We start from the raw sequence: 19,512 nt of genomic DNA on the forward strand, positions 1-19,512 counted from the left end.
ACTTTGAAACTCCACATTTTGCTTTCTACATAATTTAAGATACTAATGCATTTAAAAGAACTATTAATTTGTTTTGTATGAAGATGGGGTTATGTGACATCAACAACCAAAAGGGTGACAGAGCTGTAAAGGAACAGTTTTTATATGTTATTGAAGTTAAGCTTGTATGAATTCAAATTAGAGTATTATAACTTTAGAATATTAAATGCAATCACAATGGTAACCACAAAGACAACAGCTATAGAAATACACAAAAGGAAATGACAAGAGAATTTAAACTTTCACTCTAAAAAGTCAACTAAAGACAAGACAATGATGCAGGAAATAAAGAACAAAAAAGCTGTAAGGCATTTAGAAAACAGCACAATGATAGAAGTGCATCCTTCCTTATCAGTAATTGCTGTAAATGTAAATGGATTAAACTCTCCAATCAAAAGACACAGATTGGCAGAATAGATAAAAACACATGATCCAACTACATGCTATCTACAAGAAACTCACTTTACATCCAAAGACACAAGTAGATTGAAAGTGAAAGAATGGGAAAAGATACTCCATGAAAATAGTAACCAAAACAGCACAGGTGGCTGTACTAATATGAGACAAAATAAACTTTAAATCAGAAAATGTTACAAAAGACAAAGGAGGATATTATATATTAATTAAAATGTTCAATACAGCTGTAAGATATAACAGTCATAAATATTTATGTACCTAATGATAGACCATCAAGATACGAAGGAAAAACTGACAGAATTAAAGGGAAAAATACACAGTTCTATATTAATAATTGGAGACTTCAATACCCCACTCTCAATAATGAATAGAATAGCCAGAATAGAAGATAGGTAAGGAAAGAGAAAAAATTAAACAATGTAATAAACCAACCAGATCTAACAGTTATATGCAGAATATTCTACCCCCAACAGCATGTACCTTCTTCTTAGTGCACATGGTACATATTCCAGGATAAAACTATATGTTAGGCCACTAATTAAGTCCCAGTAGATTTTAAAAGATAGATATCATATAAAGTATCTTTATTCTATGAAACCAACATCACCCTGATATTAAAGCCAGATACAGAAACTAGAAGAAAACTGCAGACCAATATCCCTTATGAACACTGATGCAAAATCCCCAGCAAAATACTAGCAAACAAAATTCAACACCACATCATGTGGATTATACATCATAATCAAGTGGGATTTATCTGGGAATACAAGGATGTTTCAATATACAAAAATCAATCAATGAAATACACTACATTAACAGAAGGAAGGACAAAAACCACATGATCATCTCAATTGATGCAAAAAAATGCATTTGACAAAATTCAACACATTTCATCATAAAAACTCTCAACAAACTAGGAATAGAAAGAAACTATCTTGTAAAAACACTATATGGAAAAACCCACAGCAAACATCATATTCAGTGGTCAAATACTGAAGCTTTTCCTCTAAGATCAGGAATAAGGTAAGGATACCTACTTTTGTCTCTTCTAGTCAACATAGTATTAGAAGTTTCTAACCAAAGCAGTTAGGCAAGGAAGGGAAATAAAAGACATCCACATTGAAAAGCAAGAAACAGAATTATCTCTGTTCATAGATAACATGATCTTATATGAAGAAAGCCCTAAAGATTCTACACAGAAAAATTGTTAGAGCTAATAAACAAGTTCAGCAAAGTTGCAGGATACAAAATCAAGACACAAAAATCAATTGCATTTCTGCATACTAACAATCTGAAAAGGAAATTAGGAAAACAATTCTATTAAGAAAAGTATCAAAAACAGGGGCGCCTGGGTGGCTCAGATGGTTAAGCGTCTGCCTTCGGCTCAGGTCATGATCTCAGAGTCCTGGGATCGCGTCCCGCATCGGGCTCCCTGCTCTTTGGGAGCCTGCTTCTCCCTCTGCCTCTCTCTCTCTCTCTCTGTCTCTCATGAATAAATAAATAAAATATTAAAAAATATATATATATCAAAAACAATAAAATACTTAGGGGTAAACCTAACCAAGGAGATGAACAATTTGTACACTGAAAACTACAAAACATTACTGAAAGAAAATAAAGAAGACATAAATAAATGATAAGATATCTCATGCTCAGGGCACCTGGGTGGCTCAGATGGTTAAGCATCTGCCTTCGGCTCAGGTCACGATCCCAGGGCCCTGGGATCGAGTTCCACACTGTGCTCCTTGCTCGGCAGGAAGCCTGCTTCTCCCTCTCCCACTCCAAGCGCTGCTTGTGTTCCTGCTCTCTCTGTCTCTGTCAAATAAATAAAATCTTAAAAAAAAAAAAAAGATATCTCATGCTCATAGATTGAAAGAATTAATATTGTTAAGATGTCAGTAGTACCCAATCAGCACAGTCAGCACAGAGTCAGCACAGTCCCTATCAAAATCCCAGCAGCACTTTTTGCAGAAATAGAAAACTCTGTCCTAAAATTCAGATGGAATTTCAGAGGACCCTGAATAGCCAAAACAATCTTGAAAAAGAACAAAGTTGGACTATTCATACTTGTTGATTTTAAATATATTAAAAAGCTACAGTCATCAAAACAGTGTGGTAATCTCATAAAGACAGACATATAGGGGCACCTGGGTGGCTCAGTTGGTTAAGTGACTGCCTTCGGCTCAGGTCATAATCCTGGAGTCCCTGGATTGAGTCCCGCATCAGGCTCCCTGCTTGGCAGGGAGTCTGCTTCACCCTCTGACCCTCCCCCCTCTCATGTGATTTCTCTCTCTCTCAAATAAATAAATAAATAAATCTTTTAAAAAAATAAATAAAGACAGACATATAGACATGTGCAATAAAATTGAGAACCCTCCCCAAAATTTTGTGAGTATGGTCAAGTGATGTTCATCAAGGGTGCCAAGACCATTCAATGGGGAAAAGATAGTCTCTTCAACAAATAGTTTTGGGAAAACTGGATAGCCATATGCAAAAGAATAAAGTTGGACCCTTATCTAATACCATATACAAAAATTAACTCTAAATGGAACAAAGATCTCTGATATCAGACCAAAAGCTATAAAACTCTTAGGAGAAAATATAGGGGAAAACTTCATGACATTGAATTTGGCATTGTTTTCTCTGATACGACACCAAAGACACGAGCAAATAAAGCAAAAATAGACAAATGGAACTATAGCAAAGTTGTTTAAAACTTCTGTGCATCAGAGAACACAGTCAGGAGTGAAAAGGCAGTCTATAGAATGGGAGAAAATATTTTTAAAATCACCAACCGGGGGCACCTGGGTGGCTCAGTTGGTTAAGCATCTGCCTTCAGCTCAGGTCATGATCCCAGGGTCCTGGGATCCAGCCCTGCATTGGGCTCCTTGGACAGTGGGGAGCCTGCTTCTCCCTCTCCCTCTGCCTGCTGTTCCCCCTGATTGTGCTCTCTCTCTGTGTCAAATAAATAAAATCTTTAAAAAAAAAAAAATCACAGGGCGCCTGGGTGGCTCAGTTGGTTAAGTGACTGCCTTCGGCTCAGGTCATGATCCTGGAGTCCCGGGATCAAGTCCCACATCAGGCTCCCTGCTCAGCGGGGAGTCTGCTCCCTCTGACCCTCCCCCCTCTCATGCTCTCTCTCTCAAATAAATAAATAAAATCTTTAAAAAATAAAAAATAAAAAATAATCACATATCTGATAAGGGGTTAATATCCAGAATATATAAAGAACTCCTATAACTCAACAACATTTAAACATTTTACTACAAAACTGGCAGAATTAAAGGAAAAATTGAACAAGATAACCTGATTTTTAAAGGGCAAAGGACTTGAATAGAGATTTTTCCAAAGATGATATACAAATGGCCAATAAGCATATGAAAGGATGCTTAACATCACTAATCACAGAGAAATGCAAATCAAAATTACAATGAGATATCATTTCACACCCATCAGGATGGGTACTATTTTTTTTTTTTTTAAAGATTTTATTTATTTGACAGAGAGAGACACAGCGAGAGAGGGAACATAAGCAGGGGGAGCGGGAGAGGGAGAAGCAGGCTTCCCGCGCCGGGAGCCTGATGCAGGGCTCGATCCCAGGACCCTGGGATCATGACCTGAGCCGAAGGCAGATGCTTAACGACTGAGCCACCCAGGTGCCCCAGGATGGGTACTATTAAAAGAAAAATTTTTAACGGAAAATAAGTAGTGGCAAGGATATAGAGAAATTAGATCACTTGCCCACTGTGGGTAGGATTATAAAATAGTATAGCCGCTATGAAGATTATATGGTGGTTCTTCAAAAAATTAAAAATAGAATTACCATATGATCCATCAATCCCACTTCATATACTCCCACAGGGGTATATATGTAAAAGAATTGAAAGAAGGGTCTCGAAAAGATATTTGCACACCCATGTTCATAGCAGCATTATTCACAATAGCCAAGAAGTGGAAGTAACTGAACTGTCCAACAGATAACTAGGTAAAAAAATGTGGTATATACAGATAAGATGAAATATTAATTCTGCTTTAAACAGGAAGGAAATCCTCCCATATGCTACAACATGGATGGTAGCATAATGAAGACAAGATACTAAGTGAAATAAGCCAGTCACAAAAAAAGACAGTATATAATTTGATGTATGCAAAGTGTCTATAGTAGTCATATTAATATAAAAAACAAATGGGAGCACCTGGGTGGCTCAGTCAGTTGGGCCTCCAACTCTTGATTTCAGTTCAAGTCTTGATCTCTGGGTCGTGGGTTCAGGCCCCCTGTTGGGCCCCACATTGGGCTCTGCGCTGGGCATGGAGCCTACTTAAATTAAAAAAAAAAAAATTTTTTTTTTAAAAAGCGAATAGAATGTTGGTTACCAGGGGTTAGGGGGAGGGGGAAATTGGGTGTTATTGTTCAATGTGTATAGAGTTTCAATATTGCAAGATGGAAAAGTTCTGAAGATCTGTTGCACAACTATGGAAATATACTTAACAATACTAAACTGTACACTTAAAAATGGTTAAAATAATAAACTGTTACATGTTTTTTACCACAATTTTTAAAAATTTTAAAAAGAAAACAGGCTATAACAAATGTTGCCAAGAAAGTAGAGATACAGTAAGTTTCATACATTGCTGGTGGGAATGTAAATGGTACAACCACTTTGGAAAACAGTTTGACAGTTTCTTTAAAAAATTAAACATAAACTTATCATATGACCCAGCTATTCCACTTCCAGGTACTGAGCCCCCCAAAAATGAAAATATATGTCTAATAAAGGCTTACATGTGAATGTTCATAGCACCATTATTCATAATAGCCAAAAAGTGGAAACAGACCAAATGTCCATCAACAGTTGAATGGATAAGCAAAATGTGCTATATTTATACATGGGAATACTATTCAGTAATTTTAAAAAAATGAGCTCTTGATACATGCTAAGACATGGACAAACCTCAAAAAAATATTAAGCTAAGTAAAAGGATGCCACATACACAAGATCACATATTGTATAATTCTGCATATATGAAATGTCCAGAAGGGCAAATCAGTAGAGCCAGAAAGTAGAGGAGTGTTTGCCTGGAGCTAGAGGTGGGGACAGGAATTAACTGTAAACAGGCATGAGCAATCTTATTTCAGTTATGAAGATGTTCTTTTTTTTTTTTTTTTAAGATTTATCTATTTTAGAATGAGAGAGTGCTCATGAGTAGGGGGAGAGGGAGAGGAAGAGACTTTTCAAGCACACTCCATGCTGAGCGTGAAGCCCATCATGGGGCTCAATCTCATGACCCATGAGATCATGACCTAAGCTGAAACCAAGAGTTGGACACTTAACCAACTGAGTCACCCAGGCACCCCTATGAAGATGTTCTAAAAATTGATGGTCATAGTTGCCAAACTCAATAAATTTACAACAAATCATTGAACTGTACATTTAAAATGGGTGAATTTTTAAGGTTTTTCAATAAAGTTGTTTTTAAAAATGAAAAAAAATTGGAAAAGAAGGGTATTCTCAAGATTCAACACCATTCTTGAGGAGTTGAAAGAAGTAAAGTGTTCACTGTAGGCAATGTAGGGAGGATAAAAAAAGAAACTTTAGGAAAATCAAAAAGCTTCACAAGAAAGGAATGATTTTCTTAGTATACTACTATATGGATTTCTACCATCAGTCCATGGAAGGCTGTTAGAAAAAGGCCTTGTAACCCAGCTGTTCCTCTCTCTCAAAAACATAGCCAGTAGAGTCTCTCTCCTGTGCCACAGTAAATAATTTTAACATAGTCCTCATACTGTAAACACTATTTAGTTATAATATTTAGAATCAATTTATATACAAAGCACATAAGACAAGTTTATTAGCCTTGACAGTGGAAAACAGAAAAGTGTAGAAGATAAAGATTAGGAGATGAAAAGGGATAGGATCTCTGAGAATAGTAGGGTTGCTATAACGTCTTTATCTTTATCCCAAGTGGGGAGTCAAGAGATACTATCTATAGATGATGGAACATAAATTGAGATAGTTATTTTAGGAAGAGAAGCAGGGAAATGGCACAAGTGAGTTAAATCCTTATCTAGCACAGCAAAGCCAATAGGTAATGTCTAAAGTTAATAAATCAAGAAATAGTGATAAAAGCATCTTTTTAGAGATGTTTAGGGTAACTTTCAGAAGAAAGAGTTTAAAATTTCCCTCTAGGGTACTCGGGGCAAGCAGTAGTGGAGAGTGGTGTTAGTGGAAGATTTCCGTCATAAATCTAGCACAAGTACTTGGTTTTTAAAAAATCATTTGCACCAATTAACAAGGATTAGAGAAAAAAATATACACATTTGGAAGACAAAGTTATCCATCCCCACCTCCTCTTTAAAAAGAAAGAAATTGTTTGTGCTTACAATGGTCATTCTTTTTCCTGCTGACTAAACCATACCCTAGTCCATGAGTGTATATTCTCAGAGTATATGCCTACCCCCTAGTGTTTGAAAAGTTCCTAAAGAGTCCAGAAATGGTTTGGGGCCTTATTTTTCGATTTTTCAAAGCCTGAGCTCCTGGGCTTGGGTCCCAGCACTTGTTTCCCAGTAAAGGGAAACCAACAAATGGTACATGTCTGCCTGGTGTGTCACAGGTGCTTACACTGGTTTTGGTACCGTTACCGTTACCACCACGTAAATCACAAAGACACTGAGACTCAGAAGGGCAAGTTGAATAAGGTGTGGATCTGAGTTTAAAACATCAAACGAAAATAAATACATAAGGTCTGTGTGCCATCAAAGCCCACATTCTTTCGGTTGGGCTTTCTCAGTTAGGATCATTCCACCTGTAACAACCCAACTCAGACTTGCAAAAACAATAAGGATATGCATCAGCTCATGTTACTAGAAGTTTAGCAGTGGTATGGACATCATGGTTGCTTGATCCAGCAGCTCAACAGGGTCATTTAGGAGCCAGTTTTTGTCTCTCTGTTTTGATATCCACAGTTTGGCATTTGTCCTGAGACTGACTTCTCGGTTATCTATCTCTTAAATTAGGAAGTCTATAGTCCTGAGCCTCCAGGCTCCGAGACTGCCCTATTTCCCCTCTTTTGTAATGACCTGGACTGCCTGCTCTCTCAGGAGCTTCTTTTAGGTGCAGACACACTTGTTGACACATGGCCTTCCCTTGGACTTCATATTTATGAGAGCCCAATACTCACTGTCATCAGGAAATTGAGAGGAAATACTTCTCATTTTTTTCTCCCACAGGGACAGAATCTGCCTGGGCGAGTCCTTTTTCTGCGTTATGTGGTACAGACTCTAGAAGATGACTTCCAGCAGATCCTGAGGAGGCAGCGACAGCACCTGCAGCAGTCCATTGCAAGCACTGTGCTGTCCTGCGACAAGCAGCCCCACAATGTCAGGTAACCAGCGCCTGAGCCTGGGGGTGACGAGAGGTCGGGGCCGTAAATGGGCAGCTACTCAAGGCTCAAGAACATTGGGTGGATGAGACTATAGTCACTCGATAGTATAACAGGATAGCTATTAAAACTATGGATGATCCTAAAAGAAAATCTCTCTGTACCAGCTATGTGTCAGGCACCACAGCCTTCGTGGTTTTTCTCAAGACCATCAGATGTCCTTTGGTGTATTTCAGAATTGTCCAGACAGCCTCAGGAGGCCTGGGCGGGGAGACCTTAACTTACGTAAAACTTTTCACAGCTTTTATAAACCTCAGTTTATTTCCTTCTCCCTGAATAACTCAAGAACTCTAATTTATCACTACTAGTTTCTGAAAACTAATATATAATAATAGGTCATGTGGCTAACAATACAGTCAAAGTGGTAGCTAGCAAGCATGTGTTCTTTTTTGTAGAATCAGGGCAAGAGAGAGCTTCTGGAAGCGTCAGAGCAGGGAGATACCATATCCTTATATCAGTGGGAGAAAATGTGATTTCTAGGGTGGTGATTTCAGGCTGGAATTTTCCTCCTGAAACTACAACCCTTGCTTTTTTTGGAAATGGTTCTCAGCAGACTAAAGTACCAGCATCCTTTTTTTTTACCAGCATCATTGAAACTCTTCCATTCATATTTATGTTCCCATATGTTCTTGCATGTTTGTTAAAAATAGTTTTCTATGAGCCAATATGGGATACTATTATAACTACTTTAATAAAAAAAGGAGGAAGCTTCATATTGTTTTGAGCATTAGCCAGCTTCCCTGCTTAGTCTGCATGGCCATATTCATTTTCCTAGATGTGGCATTTTATGTAGTTTAAATGTTAATGATTAGAAAATCAGTAAGTAGAGAATCTACAAAGAGCACAGGATAGCATAGTTGGGTTTTAAATAGAAAAATAACAATTTAATTAATGAGAGCAGCTCTAGCAACCATTCTGCTTTGTGAGCATAGGATTGGATTGAGTGGGAGAAGAGAGAAACAGACTTACTTGATCCAGTCATGTCAGTTGCTTTCATTTCTATTTTGTACCATGCAGAGTGTGATCTTGGGTTTAAGGTTTAAAGACAGGCATTTGTGGGGCGCCTGGGTGGCTCAGTCGGTTAAGCGTCTGCCTTCGGCTCAGGTCGTGATCCCCGGGTCCTGGGATCAAGCCCCACATCAGGCTCCCTGCTCAGTGGAGAGCCTGCTTCTCCCTCTCTCTCTCTGCCTGCCACTCTGCCTACTTGTGCTTTCTCTCTCTGTGTCAAATAAATAAATAAAATCTTTAAAAAATAAAAAATAAAGATAGGCATTTGTGGCTTCTAAATCAAGCCAAATCCTCTATTTTGTTTTTTATCAATGAGAAAAATCATCTGTTCAGATGGAGGAAAAACCTGTTATCTTTGATTCACTAAGCGATGGATATTAGATTGAGGTTGTGGTTATACAGATGTATACATAGATTTATCAAAACTTATCAAGTAAAAACCTGTGGGCAATTTATTGTATATAAACCTCAAAGGTGAGTTTTTGTTAATTGAAGTATAGCTGACACACAATGTTATATTAGTTTCAGGGGTGCAGCATAGTGATTTGACAACTCTATACATCATGCTATGCTCACCACAAGTGTGGCTACCATCTGACACCACACTACACTTCTGTAATATCACTGATTACATTCTCTGTGCTGTACCTTTCATCCATGTGATTTATTCATTCCATAACTAGTAGCCTATACCCCCCAATCCCCTCCACCTGTTTTACTCATCCTTCTACCCCTTGTGCTCTGGCAACCACCAATTTGTTTTCTGTATTTATGAGTCTGTTTCTGTTTTGTTTGTTTGTTTTTTTTTTAGATTCCACAAATAAGTGAAATCATGTGGTATTTGTCTTTCTCTGACTTACTTCATCTATCATAATACCGTCTTGGTCCATTCATGTTCTCACAAATGGCAAGATTTCATTCTTTCTTGTGGCTATTATTCCATTGTGTGTGTGTGTGTGTGTGTGTGTGTGTGTGTGTAAATATATCACATCTTCTTTATCCATTCATCTATTGATGGACACTTAGGTTGCTTCCATGTCTTAGCTGTTGTAAATAATGCTGCAATAAACATAGGGGTGCTGTTCTGAACAAAAGATTCTCAGCAGCCATGTTTCCGTTTCAAAAAGGAAAGAAAAGTTTATTATTATTATAGAAACCTAATAGAAACAGAAGAGGAAAAGGATCTACATATAGATGAAGGTAATAATAGGCAATAAATGAGAATAAGGCAAAGTCACATTAAACCAGGTACTTACAACATCCAACCTCATCAGCTGGGGAAGCCCCATGGAAACTCCAGCAAGGCAGGAGTCCCAACTGAGAAGCCTGGGCAGAGCATCCTCCCCTCAGGCGAGACTTCCAACTGATCATTCCCATAAGGGCCATATTTATAGGGCAAATAACAGGGTTTGAAATTAAACATTTGTTTGCCTACATGCAGTTTGGAACAAGCTGTATTTCCATGTTATCATGTTTCTATATTTTCAAGGAGCCTGGGCTATGTGTGTCTGCCTCCCCTCCAGGATTCCATTTCAGGGAGCCAGCCCAGCATGGAGCAGGAGGGGATGAGAGACAAGATTTGTAGCCCTTGGCATCCAGAACAGAAGGGCCAGTTCTGACCTGGAGGCCAGATAATGTATTTCAAACAACCAGGCTCCCAAGGTTATTCACACAGCATGAGTCTCACAAACAACATTCCTTAGCCTGCCTGTCTACATGCAGGTCCAGATGGTCGGTTATGCGGGACAAATCACAAAAACATCTATCCATACAGAACAGGTGCATATATCTTTTTGAATTAGCGTTTTCATTTTCTTTAAATACCCAGTAGTGGGATTACTGGATCATAATGGTATTTCTATTTTTAAATTTTGAGGAACCTCCATTCTGTTACCCTAGTGGTTGTACCAATTTACATTCCCAACAGTGCATGAGGATTCCTTTTTCTCCACATCCTCACCAGCATTTGTTATTTCTTGTCTCAAAGATGGGAATTTTTAAAAAGAGGGAGAGGCAGCAGTCATTCTCTATATTACCCTTTCTTATGGGGCTTTCTTTTCTTTTTTAACTGTTCATACAAAGAATAAAATAGTTCTATAAGATTTAAGAAATACACTAGTTCCCAAGTCCCTTCACCTGCATTTTCCTTTCCCACAAGGGTAATCACTTTACTATTTTATGTGATTTTTTGGATATTTACCTCTGTATGACTAAATAGCAATACCTTGTATTGCTAATTCTTGATTTTTCTTTATTAGCTATTATTTGTTGACTTTCTACATGAAGGACAAGAAGTTAGCTCTTTTTTCCTCCCTCCCTCCTCCCTGACACACACATTTCCCAGCCCCCATACTATTAATTTATTTATATCATCATTTTCTTCAGATCAATATTCAATGTTTCTATTACTAGGACTATATGTGCTAGTCAGAGTTGAGCCAAGTACTAAACTATGATTACTTTTCCTTTCTTTCATACCTTTGTGTTTCCTTAGAGTTAATAATTGCCTTATTTTTAGTTCCCCTGTATTATTTGTGCATATTGGAAGTTAACCCCAAATTCTCTATTTGCTCTAAATCTCCCCTCAAGATGTTTATTTGTACTGGGTAGTCGTCTTCTTCTTAAAGACCTCCTTCAGTCTGGATTGGTTGTCTTCTTTGCCAGTTTTTATCATAAATGTGAGAATTTCCTTTACCTGTTTCCAAAGTTAGATCTTTTGTGTGTTTGTTTGCCCTATATCTTCTCTTTCTTGGTTTACTCCCTCATTTTAATAGATTAGTCTCCAGTAGCTTCTTAGAAATGGATGTGGGAAGTAAAATTTTTGAGATCTTCAATATCTGAAAATATTTATCTTCCCATATGTTGATTGATAGCAGTATAGATATTTAGGTTACAAATAGCTTTTCTACAGAACATTGAAGGAAATTTTCTTTTTTTTTTTTTAAAGATTTTATTTATTTGACAGAGAGAGATAGCAAGAGCAGGAACACAAGCAGTGGGAGTGGGAGAGGGAGAAGCAGGCTTCCTGCTGAGCAAGGAGCCGGATATGGGGCTCGATCCCAGGAACCTGGGATCATGACCTGAGCTGAAGGCAGACACTTAACAAATGAGCCACCCAGGTGCCCCCCTGAAGGAAATTTTCCATTTTCTTCTAGCTTCCACAATTGCTGTTAAGAAGTCGTAAGTTACTTTGATTACTGATTCTTTGTATATACCCTAAGTTTTTCCTCCGAAAATTTTTGGAATCCTCTTTTTGCCCAGTATGCTTGTTGTAGGTCTGCATTCATCCATTGTTCTGGGCATTCAGTCTAGAAACCTCCTTCATTCCTGAAAATAGAGTTTTTATTTCTGTTATTATGTTTTTAATTTCCAAGGGCTTTTTTTTTACTTTGTCTCTAAATATTCCTTTTTAAAATTAATAAATAGTATTCTGTTCTTGTTTTCTTCTTTCATGGATCCATACATTCTCATATCTTTGGTGATACTGATGATGGCTTTTGTTTTTGTTTATTCTCTGCATAGTCTTATTTTCTCCCAAGTTACTTTTTTAGCGGCGGGGGGGGAGCATTGGTTTTGGTTATTTTGGTCTTTATCTCTCATAGTGGAACATTTTCATAAATGTCTAGTAAACCTTGGTAGTCTATCCAAGTTTAAGGGTGACAGACTTGACTGTTGATGAAAGCTCAAAGTACATGGGAGGACTTGTCATTTCTGTACTTCCCTGTAGGTAGAACTGACTGCCCACTTTTTAGAAAATACCCTGTCAGTGTCTTCAGGTCTTTCCTTTTGGTTGGGCTGGATGGGTTTTTCAAAGAAGACTTCCAATTTCCTACATAAAGGGTAAAGACTGGGATGCAAGTTTTTGGAAGACAGGTGTGGGAAAATAGCAAGGGCCTCTGCGTTCAGCATGCATATGTTCACTTCGTGCCGCTGTTGTGCTTTGATACCCTTGCCTCCCAGCTGTGCCTGGTATCCTAGTCCAAAGACCCTCAGTTTTATCTCTCCACAATGTTAACTTGTAGTTTAGAGTCTAAAACTTTCTTAAAGAGCTTACAAACCAGGGGCGCCTGGTGGATCAGTCGTTAAGCGTCTGCCTTCGGCTCGGGTCATGATCCCGGGGTCCTGGAATCGAGTCCCGCGTCGGGCTCCCTGCTCAGCGGGAAGCCTGCTTCTCCCTCCCCCACTCCCGCTGCTTGTGTTCCCTCTCTCTGTCCAAAAAAAAAAAAAAAAATCTTAAAAGAGCTTACAAACCATTATGCTTATTTTCCCATATATCCTTTTATTCTCCTTCAGAGAAGCTTTGCACTGCCATTTGCACAGGTTATTGAAGATTTTTTTTTTCTTTTTTGGTAAATAGGATTAAATAGGATTAGTCTTCTCTATTGCTGGTTTAGGATTCGGCTTTCTCAATTCTGCTAAGTCAGTTAAAATCCATCCCTTTGCTAAAGTCATAGACTTAGATTAAGAATCATCCTTAAACATTGGGGAGGATATGTGTTGTGGTGAGCACTGGGTGTTGTGTAAGACTGATGAATCACAGACCTGTACCCCTGAAACAAATAATACATTATATGTTAATTAAAAAAAAAAGAATCATCCTTAAAGGGGCACCTGGGTGGCAAGGTCGGTTAAGCATCTGACTCTTGATTTTCAGCTCAGGTCATGATCTCAGGGTTGTGAGATTGAGCCCCACATCGGGCTCCATGCTGGGTGTGGAGCCCACTTAAAATTATTTCTCTCCCTCTCCTTCTGCCCCCGCCCCACCTCTCTCCCTCTCTTAAAAAAAAAAAAAAATCCTTAAAGCATGACATACTTACCTTATCTAGTTAATTGGTTACTTTTGATTTTGTAATCAGCATCTCTTAATCCACCCCCCAAATCAAAGGCTGGTACCTTGACAATTAGCTGGATCTAACCATACATCCATCCGCCTATCACCTACTTTGCACCTTCCTGCACCCAAAGTGATCAGCATTCTGTATGTTCATCATTTCCTTTCCGTCTTTATGTCGTTTTATTATATCTAAATGTATTCCTATAAAGTGTATGTTTATATTTTAGTTCCTTTCTACTGTATATTAAAGGATATCATGCTATACATAATCTGTTGGAACTTTTATTTTTCACTTTATATTATAGAGTACTAAGGTTTGTCCCTACTGTCACTTATCAGTGTAGCTTACTCATTTTCACTACTATGTAATATTCTATTTTGTGATTATGCTTCATTTCCCTTCCATCTTCTAAAATTTCACTGTTATTGTCTCCCTTCCTTTTCTCCTCTTCTTTGTGGATTTTTAAAAGAATTATTTACTCTAGCATCAGTGGGATTTAGGAGGGAACAAAATTAGAAGTGTGTATTAAATCCACCATTTTTACCTGGGTTACCTAAGTGATCATCAAAAGTAATTTTGACTATATGAGATATTTTTACCTTACTAACTTTTAAAGCCTTCACCCTGCATAAAGTATGACTCCATTGCACATACTCTAAACCTCAATTATTAGCATTAGTAGATGATACCTAATCATAGAAAGCCAGCAAGGATCTCTGTGGTCATCCAGTCAAACTTTCCATCTGCTCAATGCATGTTCCTAATCAGGAAGCCACAGATAGTATTCTTTGACCCCAGAGGTACCTTTCAATAACAACTCAGAAAAATGTCGATACTTCATTAGCTTTTGTAACCTTACTGCAATTAAATGTGGGGTTTCCATTAGACTTGTTTAAATATTGAAAATCACCTAAGAACCCTCTTTGTAACCTTTGGGGAAATCTAGGGGCCTCAGAGCCCAGGTTAAGGCTGTGGTTTTGAGCACCATACAATAAGACAGAAGTTTAAACTTTTTTTTCTTATCTTTTTTCCATTGCAGGGATGTCATCAAGTGGTTGGTCAAAGTAGTAACTGAAGAAGGATTAACTCAGCCCCCAAATGGGAATCAAACCTCTTCAGGAACAGCAATCTTGAAGGCCAGCAGTAGCCATCCTTCTCCCCAGCCCAACCTGACAAAGAACACCCATCAGCTGTAAGGGGCAGGCACAAGCTGTCGTTTCCCGGGGCTGTCGGGATTTATTGCTTTAGAGAACAGCAGCATTCCTAAAAGAAGTTTCCACAGAATTAACAAGCTCTTGTAACATAGGCTGATTCTTACTAAAGACTATCTTAGTTTGGCTACAGGCTAAATTCTAATGCCAAAGTTAAACAAAAGCAGATGCTTTCTCTCTCAGATGAATAGGACTTCAGTAAGTGAACATAAGTTCACAAAATTGAAGTGAAACAAAAGCTAAGGGATCCATTTTCTGGATTCCAAGGGACAGTACAGGGTCACAGCTACTCATCACTTCAGCTGACCACTGATGGAAGAGAAGGAGTCACGGATAGTGGGTGTTCCAGCAGCCTCTAGTCCTCAAGGACCTTCATGTCTCTCCTCCAGTCCTGGGAGAAGAATAGCAGTTTAACCTGCAGATTCTAACAGGTTATAACAGCAATGGCTCAGACCAGGGAGGGTCCCATTACCTCAAACCACACTGAAAAGAGATTCCTAGCATTTCTTTTATGGGGTTGAGAGTGGTTTTGGCATTTTTTGAGGGATGCCAGGGTTTTAGGATCCAGAACTGTCCTTGCACAAGTAACCTACTATTCCATGGCAGTCATATTGTTAAAAGCCCGTCACACTTGACACTTCAAATACAGCATTTGTGCCTAAATTTACAACACTATTTTATAATCTAGTTGCACCAATCTGATTTTCATATAAGGCCTAAGGGTTTTAACTAATTTAAGAGACAGTCTTGTATCTAAAGGGAGAATGTTGAGAACAAAAAAGTATTTGCTTGACAGAGTGGGGGAGCCTGTAAAGTAAGGTTATCCTAGAACCCCAGTATATAGACCTAAGAGAGGGGCAGACACTATTCCTTCAATGGAAGAAAATACTATAATCTAAATTATTATTATTATTTATTATAATTAAATGTTACTATAAATAAAAATAAGGCCCTCTAAAAGTCAATTTATCATGATGTTAACAACAATAGGCACTACCATTTACCATTAATGAGTGCGTATCTACCAAATATCTTACACAGCACTCACAACTTTATGAAATAGGTGGTATTATTCCCCCTTTTTTAGAGATGAGAAGACTTGGGCTCAGAGGAATTTAGTAATTTGTCAAAAGTTGACCAGCTTGTCATTGCAGAGCCAGAATCTGATGCCAAAGCCCCTAGGCCACCTATTGTGTTACTGACTGCAGATTTTCTGAAAACAGAGCCCTTTCTTCCTTCACAAATAATAATGCATGTTTAAAAAGTCTGACTTCAGGCCAGGCCCACCTTTCTGAGGGGTAGCCTAGATTCTTTCTGCCACATCAGCCTGGCTTTCTCCCACATTCAGGTCTGATAGGACGGAGGGTCACAGTCCACCAGTTGAAGTTCTGAGACTGAACTTAGTAAAAGATAATTGTAAAGAAACCAGTGACAGGAAAACCATATGGTAAATACGTATTTTCTCCTGTATCAAAGAAATTTGAATAACTGATAGTCATCCTGGACCTGTTTCTTCATCTGGAAAATAGAAAAGTTATAGGTTAGATGATCCTTAAAGTTCTCTAGATCCTTAAGATCAGATGTTTCTATTTTGAATTTAAAAGTAGCTTGCTTTTACAGCTCAACCACAGATAGTATGATCTGGCAAGAGGGATTCAGGTAGGTGAAATTGCTAAATAAAAGCATGCTGATAGCTTGAGTAGTTCTCTCTGACCTAGTATGTGCTTTACAATGTCCTTTAGTACATGGGTGGGGACCTCCCAGCTAGCCGGGTGGCTCCTGGCTAGATTCTCCCACTCACTTGTGTTCTATGTTCTGGACACAGGATTGTGTGTCAGCTGCAAAGGATGCTGTCCATAGCCGTAGAGGTAGACAGGACCCCCACGTGCAGCTCCAATAAAATTGCCGAGATGATGTTTGGGTTTGTGCTGGACATTCCTGAGAGGAGTCAGAGGTGAGTCTCAGTTTTGTTTCTGTTTTATGTTCTGGGAACAGGATTTCTGGTTTTGTTTTGTTTTTTTTTAAGATTTATTTATTTATTTTAGAGAGCGAGCAGAGTGGGTGGGTAGGGGCAGAGTGAGAGGGAGTCTCAAGCAGACTCCGTGCTAAGTGCAGAGCCCAACCTGGGGCTTGGCTTGATCCCACGACTCCGGGATCACAACTTAAGCCAAAACCAAGAGTCGGATACCCAACTGACTACACCACCCAGGTGCCCCTGGGAACAGAATTTCAAAAGAAAATTCCAAACAGTAGTTAAATTGGGAAAAAAAGAGGTGGAGAGAGAGTTCCTGTCTCTTTAACCTTTTGAAAAAAAGAGGTTCTCAACAAATTATTTGCAACTCAGGCATAATTTCTTGAAACAGGCAGGATACCCTAACCGGAGCCTACGGTTTCTTACTTTATTCATTTGGCTGAAAACTTTATCATCCCTCAAGTTTCAGCTCTTCCCTGATTCTCAACCATAGAGCCTGATATAAATGGTCACTAAAGGCCTGATGGGTGAATGAAATAGGCATGTCCGATATTAGGGGAAGAAGAGGTGAGCCAAGAATGAAAACAGTTGGAGCTGTAGAATAAGCCCCTACAGTAAAAATAAGGAACTCAGTTTCTCTAAGCATGAATTAGGAAAGTATTCCCTTAGGAGATAAAGAAATAGAGTTCTTGGCTGGGACCAATGATTCCTCCTTTTAACCAGTAATTTTAGAATCTAGAGGAAAAAAATAAATGAATGAATATGAATTCATGAATAGTTGCTAGCACAAGAAATAACTATGAGAGAGCCATTGTACAATAGTGATCCTTGAGGAAATTATCTCCATCAGCTCTGTGTCTAACTTCTCATAACCATCCCCTAAACTCCCAGTTGGCAGCCAAGACTATTATACAGTTTAGGTTCCTCTATTAGAAGAAAATGTCAAATCAAATAGTACTGTAATAGAGATTTAATGAAAATACCCCACTAAGATTAAGAAAAACATTCATTGGGTCCCTGCAATGTGCCTGTCATTGTCGCATTAACTCTCTCATATTTTCATGAAACTATGATGTTATTCCTGTTTAACAAATGAGAAAAATACTCAGAATAGTGAAATAACCCAAGTTTGCACCGCTAATTCGATTCAGAACCCAAATTTAAAGCCAGGACTTTTAATCCCAAATTCAGTATTCAAAGGAGGCAATATGTTATAGCGGTCAGACCAAAAGAAGTATACATAAATGTCATGCTTGCTCTGTCACTTTGTCAGGGGTATTTCATTTGGGTCCAAATCCCGTACCATTCATTCAAGCCCAAATTCTTATGAAAGATGGGAAATCTAAGGAATGGGTAACTATAAACACATTTAGACTTAACATTGACAAAAATAATTTAAATAAAGCCTGACCCTATTTTACAACTCAGAAGGAGCAAATCAGCAAGCACCCAAATTGTACTAGAATATACTTTATATAGCCTTTACCTTGGTTTATTTAATTTTTAAAAAAAGTTTACGTATAATTTACATGCAGTTAAATTGTATAACTAATTTATATAAGTATTCCATGGATTTTGACAAATGCATAACCCATGTGACCTATCATTTTCCAGTGGCTCATTGATAGTACATAGAAATCCTGCAACTTTGCTAAATTCACTTATTATATCTACTAGGAATTCTTTTGTGGTTTTCGTAGGATTTTCTACATACACAATCATATTGTCTGCAAATAAAAACAGTTTAACTTCTTCCTTTCCAAACTATATGCCTTTTGCTTCTTTTTCCTGCCTTATTATATGGACAATTAATCCAAGAGAATGTTGGAGAAGTGATAAGAGCAAACATTCCCGATCTTAGGGGGGAAACATTCAGTCTATAGACGTTTCATAGGGGTCCTCTGTCAGATTGAGGACTTCCTTCTATTTCTAGTTTATTGAGTGGAGTGTTTTTATGAAGAATAGGTATTGAAATTTGTGAAATATATTTTCTGCGCCTATTGAGATAATCATAATTTTTCTCCTTTATTCCACTGATGTGATGAATTACATTGATTAATTTCCTAATGTTAAACCACCCTTCCATTCCTGGAATAAAAAAATTGTACTTGGTTGACAGATTCCGTGTACTAATATTCTGTTAAGGGCTTTCACATCTGTGTTTACAGAAATATTGATCTGTAATTTCATTTTCTTATAATGTTCAACTTCACCCATATTTAAAGAAATGTAGATTAAAACTACAGTAAGATGCCATTTCTCACCTATCCAAATAGTAAGAATTTTGAAGTACAATAAATACATTCCATTAGAGAGGTTTTAAGAAAGCAGATACACATTGCTGGTGGGAATGCAAAATGGTACAAACCTATCAGGAATTTTGCAATATGTAACAAAACTAAATGTACATTTACCTCTTGACCCAACAATCTCACTTCTAGGAATTTGCCCTGAAGACACCATTCTAACAGTATGAATATACAATATGTAGGATATTCACTACAGCATTGTAATTGTAAAATATTAGAAACAACCCAGATGCCCATACATAGGGCAGTGGTTGAATATCTATAGTACACAATGGAGTATT

At 38.0% G+C, this 19,512-nt stretch overlaps 1 protein-coding gene across 1 annotated transcript in view; it reads left to right on the top strand.

Moving 5' to 3' along the window:
• The window catches only part of SIMC1 (SUMO interacting motifs containing 1), a 97,380-nt gene that overhangs the window by 56,967 nt on the left and 20,901 nt on the right, over window positions 1-19,512 (top strand). Inside the window, exons 5-7 of the mRNA XM_032403757.1 lie at window positions 7,685-7,839; window positions 14,779-14,931; window positions 16,776-16,904. Of these exons, the coding sequence (XP_032259648.1) occupies window positions 7,685-7,839; window positions 14,779-14,931; window positions 16,776-16,904 (437 nt within the window). The remainder of the gene's footprint in view (window positions 1-7,684; window positions 7,840-14,778; window positions 14,932-16,775; window positions 16,905-19,512) is intronic.

This window comes from Phoca vitulina, unplaced genomic scaffold (assembly GCF_004348235.1).
Source record: "Phoca vitulina isolate PV1807 unplaced genomic scaffold, GSC_HSeal_1.0 scaffold6, whole genome shotgun sequence".
NCBI classification, from domain to species: Eukaryota; Metazoa; Chordata; class Mammalia; order Carnivora; family Phocidae; genus Phoca; species Phoca vitulina.